Below are 16,688 nucleotides of genomic sequence, written 5' to 3'. Positions count from 1 at the left end.
TTCAGAATGAGAAAAACACAAACGCTTCAGATACATTTAAAGACGCCTCGGGGAATTTTCTTTTATCATCGGCATGTGGGAGTTGACTGAGCCACATTATGATTAACATTTAAATTGATTTGTGTTAACTGCGTGCGACATGCTTTTGGAAAGAGAAAAGGGTGAGAACATCTGTATAGATATCAAGGTGTGAGACATCTCCACAGCATCAGGACAAAGTGCAATACTCTAACCTTACAGTGATGTAATAGTTAAAAAAAAAAAACCCATGACATTTGGAAAAGTCACTGCAATTCCCAAAGTGTGGTTCAACATCTTCACTTGAAAGGTCACACCTACTTTAATTCAACAGAAGTGTTTCATTTCATAAGGTCCCCACTGTTGGAGTCTTGCGTTAATACCACTCTAACATAACCTGTTCTGCATATGCTGCGCGCCTGCATTAGAGAGATATTCACAGTAGGGTACAAACCTTCAAACACATCAGCCAAGTTTTTTAAAGTTCAACGCAAAAGTTTATTTTTGGTAAGATAACTTGGTTCCCTAATAATTTCAGTCTTTCGTTGTGATCTCATTCAACCCAATTTAACTAATTTTCAATACATTCTAAGCCTTGAGGCATGCTGTCTAGCATAGTATTTTTTATAATACAGTACTTTGCTTAAAATACTTTGCATTCAATTGGCATTCTCAGATATTACAGTACATTCTCAATACTAAAACTGCGCTATGCTGGTTTGACAGGAAATGAGGAGATAAATACAGTATTGATCATTTGGACGTACAATTTGTACAAAATATACATTAGGTTTAATCATGAAAAAAAGAAAAGGAATTGGCTCAAATCTACCATTTTAACTGTGAAAAAGACGGGATAGTCGGTGCACATCTGTCAAGCATTTCATTTTTAAGTCCAAGAGTCCCAAAGAACTGTTGTGTTTCTTTGATCAGTTTATTCAGAATAAAGTCATATAATACAAGTGTGGACATTTCAGAGATCCAGATTTCCTCCTCACACTACATCGAGCAGCTTCGTTATTGCACAGACATGAGAATATATCCGTGAAGACGGCGCTTACTATGGCGTGATACTGTTGGACCAAACAATAATTTATACAGTTTATAAAACCAAAGGATGGAATGAATTTTTTTTTTGGTAACCACACGTTGCTGAAATAGACGACGGTCACAACGGTGGTCTAGTACAATGACATGATATGAGCAGTCCACATGAAAGGACACATGAAGGCTTTATGGGTCTGAGATTAAGCATGGTCACACCTGACTCCTACCTTATTGTGAGGTGACATTTTGCTGAGGATTTCAGTGCAAGTGTGTCACGGTTGGGCTTGATTGAAAGACTACTAAAAGTCAGTTTTCCCCCTCCATTATCATTCAGTAGGTGAGTGAAAACCTGCTGTAAAAATACTTCTCTAGCATTCCAATCAATATAATGACAAATAAAAATGACCAAAACTCGAGAAAAATGGGCAAAGTGAAGTATGTTGACTTGTAAGAATGAAAGGGGCAATGCTTTAACATTAAAGAGTCATGGCCAAAGATCCATAACAGGAAAAAAGGTCTTTAAAGAGGTGAGGAATGGACTGTAGCCTTAGGTTCAGCTGGAAAAAAAAAAAAAAAAAAAAAGAACTCGGTATTTAATTCCTCATCATTCATCTTCATCCTCACTATCACTCTCGTCTTTTTTCTTCTCGTTCTCCTTGGGTGGGGGCACGGGGGGAGGCAGGTCCAGGCGAGCCCATGACATGACCTCGGACTTCTTCATGGCTACCTCGATCTTGGCGGCCATCATGTTCACAATACTTTTACTCACGTCTATCACCTACAAGGGCAGAAGAATGGCTTAACAAAAAGGTGGCAAAAAAAAAAAAAAAGACCCTAAGGACACAACATAAAATAAGCAAAAAGTCTACAAACATATCAAATAATAAGACATATTATTGTTTATGAAAGGATGTTTTATTATGGTTTCTAGAACGCTGTAAAAAAAAAATTAAATAAAATTAAAGCTGACATACAGCGAAGACTTTTACATCAGGTTAAAAGTGATGCTGTACTTACTCCCCACAAGTTGATTTTCTGCTCAAACTCCTTCTCTCCCTCGAATAGAACATGGATGTTGAGCTGAAGGAGAGGAAACAAAATAAACATGAAATGAGATGAACACAATCAAAAGCTAAACTGTTTAGCTGTGGACAGAAAATGTCTGACAGACAATAGCATCCCTCACCGTGGTGCTGTTTGCCTCCACGTAGCTTAGCTCTGGCACGGCGTTCTTGGCGTAGATGGAGATGATGACCTGCGCTCCGGTCTGGTGCCAGTCGAACCGACACGGAACCACTTTCTTACCCTGCAGGGAGATTACATTTGACATTTGAGGAAGAGTGAGATTGTTTGGCGCACAAATTCAGGAGTTCATTTTTATTTTATTTGTGATCTCAATTCAGTTAGTTGGTTTTTATTGTTTAAAAAAAAAAAAAATGTTGTTTTGGTTTAGTTTTGAGTTAAACGTCGACACATTTGTCCAAACTGACGATAACTAAAAAAAAAGAGATTACCTGTGTATTTCTATTTTATTTTAGTTAGTGAGGTAAACATGCAAAATTGTTTGAGTTATTTCTTGTCGAGTCTAGTTTTCATTTTTATATCAATAAAATGAAATGTTTTCCCCCCACACCCAGTTTTAGTTTAGTTTTATTCAACTGTAAAAATGTTGGTCTCCACGGTGCAGGTGTTTACCAGACACCACTAGATGGAGTCACAGCTGAGGCTCTCTCAGGCAGACTTACACACATAAATGATGTCTCCCTGTCAAACAGGCACACCTACCGCATCCTTTTTCCTCCATACGTGTGTTCCCTTGGTACAGCCCTCTTGAGAGAGGAAGGTGTTAAAGTCGGAGGTTTTCCTCTTACAGCAGCTCCAGTATTTCATCCTGGTGATGCATGAAAGACACACACCCACTGGATTTTTTAGCAGTCGATAACTTGTCACTCAAGAGAACCAGAAAACAAGATAAATAGGAAGACTAACAGAAAAATGCCAGTGCTGCTCTTCTTTCCAGAGAATATCTATTTCATGTCAACACAGTGAAACGCAGAGATGGAAAGTTAAAGGTTTTTTAAGCTTGTATTTTAAAAATAATCGTCATAAAAAAGGTCAAAAATACATTACTTACCCCTCATGGAAGATAGGAAATCCAGAGTGGTATAAGCACACATCCAAATCACTTGCAGGTCCATCAAAACTCTGAAGATGAAGAGAAGAAGTGTGAAGCAGGTTGTTTTAAAATCATCATAAATACAAATAGGACTAAACTGCAAATGTATCTCATTTACATCCTCCTCAATAAAAGAAACTCGAAGTTAACAGCCATGAGATTCCCAGTGAGTTATTTGAACTGACAAGTCTAACAAGTAAAGATATCTCCAGTCTTCTCTGTGTAGATGAATGGATGGATCTCTTAATATCCACTTCTTATTACAGCATATTTGCGAATATCATTATGATCGAGGTGAAAGTATCATTTTCTGGGAATGAGTAGTGCCGTAGAAAAAAAAGAAAAAAAAAGAAGTACCAACTTAGACTCAACCAGGACCACAACTGATTAATCAGCGAAAAGCAGGCAGTGCTTGAGAGAACATCTCACGGCTTTCAATCAAATCAGTTAAAATACAATTATGTAAATCATGAAAGTCCCACTCCAAGCTTCTACAAAACCCAAGTCAATGCAAATCTTTCTCACAATTTATTTTCTAATCTTGGGGTTCCGGCTCTGACATCCCAGATTAGTTTGAGCAAAAAAAAAAAATGTTGCCTTGCGTCTGTGTCGGAGTAAATGTGGAGGAGGACAAGGAGCTGCATCTACTTCCTCTTACCCAGAGCGGTGAGCTCTTTTGAGGCATTTTCACTCCTTTGTCAGGATCAGCTTGGATCATCATGATTTGCTTGTGTTTTCATTAGTGATATCTGTTAATGGACTTTTTCAAACATGTGAACTGAGCGCGCGTGCGTTAGCGTGGATTTAAAGCAAACAAATTAAGCTGCTGCTGCCAAAGCCCTACAGACGTATGGATTAAGAGTTTTACATGTCAGCACCAGAATGTTTTTCACAGTTTACGGAGCACATTCACCTACTTTAGTACATCCTCCATTTTTGCAGGACGTTCCGATCTTGATCTCGTCATTATCTTCCTCTGGAGAGTCAGAAAGAGAGAGGCAAAGAATTGACACCCATACTTTGAAGAGCACCTAAAAATGCATCCACATTTGTGATGAGTTGTCCCGTCCCTGTCAGCTTTTCCTCAAATGCCAAGATGTGAATGACACAGGTGAGGGCCAATTCCCAGTGGCCATCCATTAACTTCCACTGTCAACATGACCTTCCTGTCTACTACAACAAGTGGATGGCAGTAGGTGGTAGTCTATGATTAAGAGGACGAAAAAAAAGAAGAAGAAGAAATATGGCGGAGTAAAGAGGAGGAAGAAGGAGAAAATAAAATGCTCTCACCTTTCTTTTCTGCCACATTTTCCGTGAGCTTCAGTTTCTCCAGAGCCTGCTTCAGAGAAGTAGAAACTTTATGCTGCAATTTCACCACCGGCTCATCGGCACTGTGACGGTAACAAAAGAATTAGCCATGAAACAAAAACAAAGTGAGGGACAAAAGGCACATTTTTAATTACAAGCTATTTGTGAAGGTAGTGTGGTTTAAATTTTAAGTAAAGATTACGTGATTGGCAACATCACTTCAGAACCAGGTCTCTGGTGCAAAGCCAGCCATAGACCGAAGCACTACTTGAAAGGAGTTACACTATTCAGTGGTAATCTCTTCGTCGGCTGCTTGGCCACTTTCTTTTGAACTCTGGTGGGAAGCATGCAGGGTAAAAGACTGGAGACGATCCTGTGGATCCTCAGCATGCGACTGATGAATCCAAGCCGATTTACTACCTGTGATACTGTACCTATCCTTTCATGCATTTGATACTCAACCAGAATAATAACGAGCTGAATGTCGTCCATGGTGCTAATAAGGGCACACAGTTATAAACTGGAAAAGCCCTGCTGATGCACTGGCTGGAGAAAAGTGTCTTTTTCATGCAAATGTTATTTCAAAATCAATGCCCATTTAAAGTTTTGATATAATGAAATATGATTTCAATAGAAAACATTTTTGCTTTACTTAAATGGGGTTTCACTGCACAAATAATAGGAGCTTGGGGTATTCCTATGGTATTGATTAAAATATAAAAAACTATGCTTGAAGAAAACTGTACAACCTTGGTCTGCGAATCGCCTCTTGAGGCTTTGGTGCAGAGATGATGTACTCGTTAAACTTTGGTTTTTGGTCGTCCTTTTCTCCTGAAGATGTCACATCTGGTTTCACCGGCTCGGGGGGCTTCTCCTTGTTGTGGGGACCTTTTGTACAACCCTGCGAGGAGAGAGTCACTGTGTTGGACTCACACAAACAATGGGCACTCAGGCCGATGCCGCTACAGCAAAGGCGGCGGTCAGTGGCTATGAAAACAACAGAAACATGACCATGACCATGGAGGATTAAAAGTATGGATTAAAACCAAAACTAAAAACTTACAGCAATGCTGAGGAAGTCTGAGAAGTCTGTGGTTCTTCTCTTGCAGCAGGACCATCCCTGGAGAAAAGTCAGAGAGACATTTACTTTGATAAGATAACGAGACACAAGCTAACTGTGCATTTTCAGGCATTTTACCTTCAATGCATCGTGGAACACTGGGACTCCTGGATGATAGGTGCAGCCATCTGTGAAAATAAAACACAACTTTGATTAAGTTAAAGAATATATTTGTGGTAATACACGAGACAGTGTTACCCACAACGGCAATAAATACATGCAAATTTGACTTGTTTCTGGCCAACTTTTAATGAATTCTAGTTTCGTAAAAAAGCCTAAATTGCTCACTGTGGCAAAAGCCAATTTCTTTTACAGGATAATGAGCAGAGTTGTAGAATAGTAGTTTCTGAATGTAGAGAGGCGTTTTGAGAATCGACAGCCACAAATAATCTATAGTGACTTGATTTTCAAGTCGGCTGTTACAACCATCAAGCGCTACAAAATCAGCGATGTCTTTCCTGCACTTGCTTCCCTTTTTCCGTGTGTGATGCATCTCTCAAAGGATTCGGGTGAGCTGTGTCTGATGCTGCTTTGACGCATTTCCTGTCAAAATGACTGCAGATTGAGACGCTTACAAGTTGGATACAACTCCAAAGTGGAGCCTCGAACAAGACAGTATGAAGTCATTTTAGAGGCTCAACAGCAGAAAGTTATACTGGTTTGTTAATGTGGTGACGAGTACTTACAGCAGTGTTTGACAGCTCTATGTGGTCTGTCCCTAACAGTATTACTAATCATCATAAAGCAAATACATTGTCATCTTGTCATGTACAGTGTGTGTAGATATAAATAATAAAACACCATATAATATTCTCCCTCTCTCTGAAGGCAGTTTAGTAGTTAACTGGAAACACCTAGTGAGTCATAAAGATCGGCCTTAGTGTTTAGAACAAGAACTGATCACAGGTCTTAAAGGGATTTGGACATGCACAATAATAATACATGGATAAAACAAGCAAACAGACTAAGCAAAATAAAAGAGAATTTAATCTTTAGTAGATATTGATATGATTTTTTTATACTCACTATTAAACTCTAGTTTTATTTTTTTATTTTTTTTTAAACAGACAATTCACAGCCATTTATATAAAACTTCAATGATTTTGTGTCACTTGTGAAGTGCAAAACAGAAAATACATTGATAAATTATTCACTCCGCCATTAAGATATTAATTGGAAAGAATTATGAAACTCCCGTTTCAGTTTTTCAAACAGTAAAACTTAAATATCAGTAACATCCAAGTCAAACAAGACAAAGGATTGGCACAATTCGTCTACACACGGAAATTCTGGATTAATGCAACTTTAAACTCGTGGATTAATGATACATTTGAGATACTGTCAGAAAGTCCGACAAATCATCTCAGATTGTCCTTCAATGAAAAGCGAAGCATGATTTTTCTTTCTTCCCGAATGTCCTCTTTTTGAAACTACCCTAAAATACAAATCACTTTGGAGGGAATAAAAACATTCGGCTGGGTGACACCATGAATCAGGACTTACACTATGTTAACTTTTACGGAGCTGTGCCCCTTTCATGCTACTGCCTTACCTACACCTCTTAGATACCCTTAAGAATAATGATAAGATACTCTAGTATTATGAAGAGAGGCATCCTATTTAAATGGAAATTAGACATACCTCATTGTGTATTGTCGGACAATCAGTGTTATATTACTTGAAGACAGCGGAGGACATTAATAACTAAAGGAAATATTGGACTCACTGCCGTTTTTGTCGTGGGAGCTGAAGACAACATTATCACCTTGAACATTCAATTACACTTACATCAGCGGCTGCATATACGCACTGGTTTCATGGGCAAACTTTATCTCAAGTAAGAAAACTCAAGATCAAGCAGTGAATTATCATGACAATGACCTCACTCCTACCTGACCTCATGCAAGTTTAATTCCTAGATTCTGGTTTGGTTTTGCTCCTACTGCACTTCTGGAAATGCACTCGGGTTTTTCCATAACAAGAAGTCGGTAATTTCTTGTTATATTCTAAAAGTGGGAAGGATTAACAATCACAAATCCGCTGTTTCTCACGTAAAAACAAGACGATGCGGGCCACAAAGTGTGTGCCAAACCTGTCAACACCAACCCGTGGCCTCAAACACGAGAAAAGGCAACGAGATCAACAACAGAGGATATTAGAATATTTGTTTAACTTGTGATAATGAGCCGTTTCTAAAACGTCTTGTTCTCCCGGGGCATCTTTTGTTCCTTTAAATCTGTTTTGGTGGGGAGTATTCAATGTAAATAAACACGGCATGACTACATTTGTCAAACATCCTGATTCTTACGTAAATGAGGCCTCTGGTTGTCGAGGAGGCTGTTCTCACTTCCACACAATGATATGTAACTGCAGGCAGGAGACCGTGTGGGTTCAAAATATACTTTGGCTTTCCACAGGCATAAGCCCCTCTGGTAGTAAGGAAAAGGATTAGCTCATGAATACATCCTCCCATTTCTTCAGATTTCGTGCTCCTACTTTTTTTTTTTTTTTGCATCTTTTTATGCTGAAGGGCAAGGACGTGTCATAAATTACAAACCCGCTTTACTTACATAAGGAGGTCTGAATCTGGCATTCTGTGGTGACTATTTTTTAGCATCTACAACTTCCTCCCTCACTCCCTGATCCCATTGTTCCCTTTAGTTTTGCAGTGTTTGTGTCTCTCTCATGTGTTTTGACACCTGCTTCATGTGAAACTCAACGTTAACTGACAACCCATTATAAAAAGTGCCCATTTTCAGACACCTCTTAAAAGGCTGTTGGGAAACAAGCCATTTGATTCATATTTCATAACCCGCATTGTTGCTTGATGACATGAATGAACACTGACACAACGTCACTTTAAAAAGCTGCAGCTCACCGGTGACTAGTTTTATTGCTCTTCCGCTTGTCTTTCGACTTGTTAAAAAAATAAAAGTAATTTTCTTAATAGCACATGTGATAGCATAGTTATGGTAAAGGGCTAACACTGAGGAATGTGCTGTAGTTTGCCTTCATGCGATAAAAAAAAAAAAAAAGTTGAATTGTGTCTTATCTTTTAGTGTAACTTTAAAAACGTGGACTGGCTGTCCTGTCCCGTCTCTAGCTTAACATGCTAACAACACCGCGATAACTCACTGCAGGCCCATGTGTTGTTAGCTTCCCCAGTTATCGTGTGTAACAGTGGTGATGAATGAAGTTGTTACTGTGTTGAGTCCAGTTAGCTACTGTTAGGTAAAGGTTAGCTACATGGGCCAACCAGGCCTGCAAGCCGTAGAAATTTCCAGATGATTACAGGTTAGCTTGCTAACACACCGGCACCGGGCACAGCGGTAGCCAACTAAGAAACTACTCACCTTCTGGGTTATTTTCCGGATCAAATCGTTGTCCACAGCCCTTATTATAACACAAAACAGACATGGTGGCGGGCGAAACAAGTTTAAATGGTGTCCCGGTGTATAACTAAGCTCTGGAAAGCTCGTGTGTGAGGGCTTCAGAGCCGCATCCGCTGCCTCAAACTGCTGTGCATTACGCTGGGCTCACTTCCGGATGTTGTCGGCTGCATTCGGCAAAGATCGGAGCTCGCCCAGCCCGCCTCCTCCTCCTCCTCCATCCTGTGAGCGCTCCGTGGTCCCACACAAGCGACAACTGATGCCGATCGCTTCCAAACTTGCGTTAAGCGACGTGTTCTTTATGCCACATTCATCTTGAAATGTAATTTTCCAGCAAAATGTTCTGACGCTAGTTTTATTTTAACTATTGCAGATGAAGCTGCAACAGCCCCATTGCACATAGGGTTACAGTAGTCAGGTGCATGAAACTGGGGCAGTAGCTATTTAGTTTTACGAGGATGGCTGCAGCCTAGTAGACAACTGCCTATCGGGATATGTCCACATGAATTTTCCATTCCGCGCATCATCACCGACTTCTGTGCGACTGTTTTGTGCGTTTTTCTTTTCTATCTCTCTCTTTTTTTTTATAATGAATGGAGAGGATGGGACAGGATTTACTTTCACTGATTCCAGCTGTTTCGTCTAAAGGTAGGACATGCTGCTATTTGTGAGTGAAGTCTGATTACAATAGAGTTAATTAAGCTACAGACTGTAGCTACAGACTGCAGCCCTATAAACTTATGGACGGATCTGCATCACCATCAGCATGGGGAGACGATAAATGCAAAGATCTCCCGGGACAGTCTCCCTCTGGGGAATGTTAATTAGAGTCGTTAAATTCTGACAGCCTATTTGGTGCAGATATTAATCTCTACTACATGTCCTACATGTAAGGTCCTGTAAGTGAGCTCATATTTCATATACTCAGTTTTGAAAAAAAAATACATTATTGTAGTTTCTGTTGAAGTTGTAGGCTACAGTGATGAAGAAAAAGGCAATACAAGGCGATGCATACATCATTCAACATACAGCAGCTCATACAATATTTAAATGCATCTGCAAATAAAAGAGAAAAAGAGGAAAGAAAATATTTTCAATTAGGTCACCTCACTTCCTATTTCCTCTCCCTTTCTGGCACTAACTTAATGTTAACTTTTTGTAATGAGGCTGTTTCTAAAAGTGTGCAATTAATTTATGAAGAAGTGCAGTTATTCCAAGTGCACTGTGATTTTTCTCACACCATGGTGTATTTGTATCCATTACATTTTCTCTTGTGACAATATAACAGCCCCGGTAGTCTCTGGCAAACGAATGCGATGGTAACAGTGATTGTTGCTGATCCCTGTTGTTTTATTTGGTGACATTATGTTTCACCGAGGCTGTGTTAGTGCGCTGCGCTTTGATGTGGTTTGTTGAAAGATATGTCATCCAGCCTTTGGGGCGCAATATTCAGTGTTTGAATGCATACTGTTTGAGTGCAACATTGAATATGCTATCATGTCCCCGTAGTGATAAGCAGTACCCCTCAAATTTCTTTGTGAGTTTTGTCTTACAGTTCTCCATCAAATTTTCAGAGTACACGTCTCTAACAACCCATCAACTGAATCCAGATCTGTTTTTCTTTGTTATTCTTTCCAAATATAGGGTGACTGGGTGATGGAATAGTGATGAAGCCTAATCGGTGGGGAAATATGCTTTCTCTACCCAGTTTCTCTCTTCTTTTCCATTTTCTTTGTTTTTTCCTCCTCCTCCTCTGTTTCCCATCAACCCATACCCAGTTCCTGTCAGAACCTAGGGCAGGACAAGGCCTGCTGCTCTTCACCCAGCCCGCATATAATGCCTCCATTTTTGAAAACTCTGCGGCAAGAACCTATACCAGAAGTGAGGTCAAAATGGGCATCCTTCTTGGGCCACCTCGGTCTTTAGAAGTAAAATATTCCATTGAGTCTGGAAACAGTGAGGGAATCTTCCAGGCTGAGGAGTTTGTAATGGGAGATTTTTGTTTCCTCCGTATACGCACAAACGGAGGAAGTGGTGCCATATTGAATCGGGAAGTACAGGACAATTACACACTGACAGTTAAGGCGTCTGCCCAAGGAGGCATAGAGGCTTTAGCCACTGTTTATATCAAGGTGTTGGATACCAATGATCTCCGACCTCTCTTCTCCCCGACCTCCTATTCATTTGTTGTTTCGGAGAGTGCGCCTCTGGGTGCCAGCGTAGGACGTGTAACAGCCACGGACGCTGACATGGGCTCCAACGGGGAGTTCTACTACTTCTTCAAGAACAGGGTTGAGCTCTTTGCCGTTCACCCGACAAGCGGGGTGATCACCCTGACGGGTCGGCCAAGGATGGACAAACAAGACCGTTACGAGCTGGAAGTGCAGGTGGTCGACAGAGGGATGAAACTCTATGGGAACAACGGCATCAGCAGCACTGCTAAGCTGGTCCTAACTGTGGAGCGGGTTAATGAATTTGCTCCTGTTCTCACTGCAGTTGTCGTCGTTCCATCATGGCTGGACAAGGACCCGGTCTATGTCATAGTGACCGTGGAGGACAAAGATGAGGGGGTGTCTGGGGATATAGAGTGGGTGTCTATTATTGAGGGTGACTCTTATGAACAGTTTGTGGTTGATCGATCGCCTGTCGGGAACGAGTATAGGGTCAAAACATCAGAATTGGTCGACTGGGATACTTTCCCTTATGGCTGCAACTTAACCTTCCAGGCTAAAGACAGGGGTATACCTCCTCGGTTTTCTAATACCCAAGTTGTTCAGTTGTTGGTAACAAAGCCAGACCCAGTGTTAGCAAATTTCGAGAAAGATATTTATGTGGTCAAGCTGAGTGAAATAGCTCCCCCGGGCACTATTGTTGAGATGGTGAAAATCTCCCCAGCTCCTCTGAATGTCAATTACAGCTTCAGCAGCCTCTCAGATCCAATGTACTTTGAAATAAACCCTTTGAGTGGAGTTATTACGACCACCAGGCAGCTGACAAGGATATCACAGGATTTCATGGTGATGGAGGTGGTTGACATTATTAGTCAGCAGCAAGCAAGGGTCCAAATCATCATAGAGGATGCTAATGACAACTCTCCAGTGTTCAACAGGCCATTCTATGATATTGCAATCAACGAGAGCTCACCTGTAAGCACAGTAGTTCTTGTAGTGTCTGCTGTTGATGATGATAAAGGAGAGAATGGGTTTGTCACCCACACAATAAGTGGTGAACAGTCCCTTCCGTTTACCATAGACCAGGACACAGGGGAGGTGAGGATCACAAGGGACCTGGATTTTGAGTCAACAGATGATATGTATACCTTTGCGGTGCGGGCTTCTGATTGGGGTTCACCCTACAGAAGGGAGAGCGAGGTTAACGTCACCATTCGTCTGATAAATATCAATGACAACCAGCCTCTTTTTGAGAGGGTTTCTTGCAGGGGGATGATAAGCCGGGATTTCCCTGTCAGCCAGACTATTGTCACCTTGTCAGCTGTGGACATGGATGAGTTAGGAATGGTTAAGTACAAGATACTGTCTGGGAATGAGTTAGACTATTTTAACTTAAATCCAGACTCCGGGGCCTTGTCATTGAAAAGATCATTAGCAGTGGCTAATTTAAAAAGTGGTATATTGAGCCTGAAAATAGTTGCAACAGATGGAGAGTTGTTTTCTGATCCTACATTTGTTAATGTGTCTGTGGTGAGGGGTAGGATGCCACCCAGGGGGTTCAACTGCAAAGAGACCAGGGTAGCCCAGCTGTTGGCAGAAAAAATGCTCTCAAAAGCATCTGCTATGGCTAGACCAAGACCAGATGAGAGGTATGCAGACCTTTTCTCTACAAACAAACAGGCTCCACAGTTTGAGGCCTTGCCTACGAGTATTCTAGTGAGAGAAGACCTCACTACTGGTGCCAGTGTATTTCAGGTGAGGGCTCGAGATGGTGACACAGGCTTTAATGGCCGTGTTCTCTTTTCCATATCTGATGGTAACAAAGAGAACTGCTTCAATATCAACATGGAGAACGGGTTGATAACTGTATTGCAGCCGCTAGACCGTGAGCGATTGGATCGTTACTTCCTTAATATCACCATCTACGATCAGGGCGTTCCTCAGATGTCCAATTGGAGATTACTGACTGTGATTATTGAGGATGCAAATGACAATGACCCACAGTTTTATCAGGACAACCTCTCTGCCCTTGTTTCAGAAAATTCGGCCATTGGTGTGGAAGTTATAACCATCACTGCATTTGACAGAGACATAGGTCAAAATGCACAGCTGTCATACATCATGCTGACCAGTGCACCTCAGTTTGGTATCGACAGTGAAACTGGAAGTGTATTTGTTGCCAGCCATTTGGACAGAGAAACCGTCCCAATTTTTACACTGAAGATTGAAGTGAGAGACAAGGCTGAGAGAGGCACTCGGAGGTCGTCAGTGACCACTCTAACTATAATAGTAGAGGATGTCAATGATTGTGCCCCAGCTTTCATCCCTAGCAGCTATAGCGCTCGTGTACTGGAGGATCTCCCGTCAGGGGCTGTGATTACCTGGGTACAGGCTCAAGACCCAGACGTTGGCCCCGGGGGACAGGTCCGATACTCCTTGATTAATGACTTCAATGGCACTTTTGAGGTAGGTTATGTCCCTATTTGTGTTGTCTTTTCTGGTTCACGTGCTGATCTTCTTTTTATTGGCATTTTATGATGTATGGGATTGTAATGCATTGCACAGGTCGATGCTGTGAGCGGAGTGTTGCGGATTAGGAAAGAGCTGGACTTTGAGAAACAACAGTTTTTCAATCTAACATTACATGCTGAGGACAGAGGAGTACCCAGACTCATCAGTCAGACATTTGTGGAGGTGGAGGTGTGTACCTTACACACACACACAAACTGTATTGGAAAAATTGTAACAGTCAGTTTCATCAGTGAAAAGTTAACACTGATGGTTTTGTTGGTTCATTTCAAGCTTCCAGTTGTTGATACTACATGCAAACATTTACATGTTTTCTTTATTACTTCACCCATTGTTATACTCAGGATAGAAATACCTGTGTAACAGCTGATCATGATAAACTAAAACTCACCAGACCATCCCACAGCAACAAGACAAGATGGTTTGAAGGCAGAAGTTGCAATTCAATTCAGTTCAGATCAATTCTGTTGAAGGGTGCTTTAGCAAAGTAAATTATTAATCAAAATGATTACTTGTGAGGAAATCACGCAAGTGTACATGAAAAGCTGCTAGCCATAATGTAATTAAATGCAATATTAGTATATTGGTTTAAAATTCTGTTCCTACTGACCTACTGTATGATACTACCTGCATCTTCATTCAATTTTTCAATTTTTCTGTCAAAATTTAAGTGATCCATCATATCTCTTCAGGTGGTGGATGTAAATGAGAATTTGTATGCACCCTACTTCCCTGACTTTGCCGTGAGGGGCTCAGTGAAGGAGAACTCTCGTGCAGGCACAAGCGTCCTGACAGTGAGAGCTAAGGACGACGACAAGGGACGAGATGGCGTGTTGAGGTACTCCGTCAGAGGAGGCAGCGGACTAGGCACTTTCACCATTGACGAAGACACAGGTGTGACACAAGATCAATTTTGTAGCCTATTTATGTAAAGTGGAAATCCAGTAACTTTCAGTGCCACGCATGGAATATCAACACCCAAATGTGTTGCTGATCTTAGCACATTGTAGGAGATTTCTCTGGGTTTGCTGATGATTTTCACATGTGTGCTGTTGTTGCTCTCATTCGTTTGTGCCTCTCTCTCATTGTGGTTTTGCATTGCTTGTAATGCACAGAAATGGTCACCACTTGAGATCATGATTGTTTTTGAGTGAATGTGTATGTGTGTAATAGAGAGAGAGAGAGAGAGAGGTGAAGTGTGTGTGAGGTACAGTCAGAGTCAGTGTGTTGGTGGGGCCTCACGTGGGAGCTGTGTACTGGGAGATCATTACTGTAATGAGGGCAGCATGGCAGCTACACAGGCTGGGCCTCAGGCCGCTCAGTACAACTGATCCAGTGCTGTACGGATAACATTGATCAAGGCTCTCCTGCACAGCACTACCATCCTTTCCAGAAGTAAAGAGAAATCACTGTGACTTATTTAAGGAGTCCTGACCCAAAAAAAAAAAAGCGTGTCGTTGTCTCCAACTGTCCTGCAGTGTCAAACCGCAGCTGAAAACATGTTGATCCAAACAAGAAACCGTGACTCACTCACCCAGGGATAAAATAAATCAAATACCCAGTAAGAAAATAGGACAGTTCATATTAGTTCATACTGGCTCATGTACAGAATTAAAGGCCAACTCTTTATAGATGTATATCTATATCTATTTATGGAGGTGGATATATTTTTTCCATCTTTATTTATTTTCCTCTAAGTTGTTCAGTCACGTAAGAACCACGGACAAGAAGATATTATATATGCAACTTACATGTCAGTCTTTACACTGACTGCATGATTGCATCAAAAATGATCTAAGCTAGCAGGCGCAGGCTAATAGATGTGCAAAACCTTTTGGATTTTTGGAATTTTGCTTTTGTAATTTGCTATATTTCCATCAGTCCTTGGGCACATAGATATTAGCTTGAATCTAAGACCCTTCCAAATATCAAGTGAGCAGAGTCTGCCTATGTGTTATTTCCAGGGAGTGAGAGTCACAGTGAGTGAGAGCTCTTGCCTTTAAATCGAGGCTGGTTGCAGTCGTCTCTGTCTCTATCCAGGGTGCTTAAGCTTTTCAACCTAATCGCTCACTCTCTGTCTCTCTCCGTGGTGCTGAAACATTCAAACTTCAAGCTCCAAAATCAGTCCCTTCATTCACTCATTCTCTCCTCCCCGCACGATGCTGTGCTCCATAGTGAGTAGCATTTCATAATCCCCACAGAAGTGTTACCGCTGACAGTTCCTCTATTGCAAAAGTGAGAATTGTGTGGACTTTGAAGGCTTAAGGTGAAAATCACTATTTTACTGTTTAAAAGGAGGTAGTCTCTAGTATGTCACTGTTGTGTCTGCTGTCTCTCTCTACTGAAATGTAGCCATATAAACTACATTACAGTAATGTAAGCACCAATTGTCATTTGCTCAGAACTGGTCATGAAATTATTTTATTTACATTTTCCCTAAGCAATACTCACTAGCTTAATTACCACATATGTAACCCACTTTCATTCATTTTTATTAATTAGTTCCTGGAGAGTGTGTTGTTTTTGCACTTGGTACTGCCCACATTTTCATGCCCACAAGTAAAACTTCTTCCTTTGCTAAAATAATAATAAAAAGACATACACTGGACATACACACATGCAACATGCAGTAATAGGTTCTTGTTAACCAATTCATTATAAATAATCCTTAGTGACTAATCATGAAAAGCTGAATACTTAGATTAGTATTTAAACCTGAATTTGTCAGTAGTACTTATATAATTATGAGATAACTAGAAAAAACTAGAAAAGGTTGGCTAAAAAAATATAAATAGTAGTAGTTTAATTTGAGCCAGTAGAGTTTATTTTAACACTTATTTTAGGGAGCACATGATTTTGTTCCTCTTCTGGCCCCTTTCTTCACCTCCTGTCACACGGGTCCCTACTGTACATAACCTGCACTGGAGGCC

General features: G+C 40.9%; 2 protein-coding genes across 3 annotated transcripts in view; one reads left to right on the top strand and one right to left on the bottom strand.

Moving 5' to 3' along the window:
• The window catches only part of chordc1b (cysteine and histidine-rich domain (CHORD) containing 1b), a 79,432-nt gene extending 70,285 nt beyond the window's left edge, over positions 1 to 9,147 (bottom strand). Inside the window, exons 1-11 of one of the 2 annotated variants that reach the window (XR_011585396.1) lie at positions 9,023 to 9,147; positions 5,748 to 5,797; positions 5,613 to 5,669; positions 5,299 to 5,450; positions 4,532 to 4,632; positions 4,159 to 4,217; positions 3,200 to 3,270; positions 2,851 to 2,956; positions 2,252 to 2,371; positions 2,083 to 2,145; positions 1,511 to 1,843 (exon numbers count right to left, since the gene is read on the bottom strand). Coding sequence is in view for 1 of the 2 variants with exons in the window: in XM_070843075.1 (XP_070699176.1) it covers positions 1,670 to 1,843; positions 2,083 to 2,145; positions 2,252 to 2,371; positions 2,851 to 2,956; positions 3,200 to 3,270; positions 4,159 to 4,217; positions 4,532 to 4,632; positions 5,299 to 5,450; positions 5,613 to 5,669; positions 5,748 to 5,797; positions 9,023 to 9,086 (1,017 nt within the window). In the remaining variant the exon portion in view is untranslated. Of the gene's footprint in view, positions 1 to 526; positions 1,844 to 2,082; positions 2,146 to 2,251; positions 2,372 to 2,850; positions 2,957 to 3,199; positions 3,271 to 4,158; positions 4,218 to 4,531; positions 4,633 to 5,298; positions 5,451 to 5,612; positions 5,670 to 5,747; positions 5,798 to 9,022 lie in introns of those variants that run through there. The other variant, XM_070843075.1, reaches the window with a different exon arrangement.
• A 1,578-nt stretch (positions 9,148 to 10,725) lies between these two features.
• Positions 10,726 to 16,688, top strand: part of LOC139212867 (protocadherin Fat 3) — a 58,133-nt gene continuing 52,170 nt past the window's right edge. Inside the window, exons 1-3 of the mRNA XM_070843424.1 lie at positions 10,726 to 13,695; positions 13,795 to 13,929; positions 14,451 to 14,652. Of these exons, the coding sequence (XP_070699525.1) occupies positions 10,726 to 13,695; positions 13,795 to 13,929; positions 14,451 to 14,652 (3,307 nt within the window). The remainder of the gene's footprint in view (positions 13,696 to 13,794; positions 13,930 to 14,450; positions 14,653 to 16,688) is intronic.

The sequence above is a fragment of the Pempheris klunzingeri genome, chromosome 14, assembly GCF_042242105.1.
Source record: "Pempheris klunzingeri isolate RE-2024b chromosome 14, fPemKlu1.hap1, whole genome shotgun sequence".
NCBI lineage: Eukaryota > Metazoa > Chordata > Actinopteri > Acropomatiformes > Pempheridae > Pempheris > Pempheris klunzingeri.
This window is presented reverse-complemented; position numbering and strand designations above follow the sequence as displayed.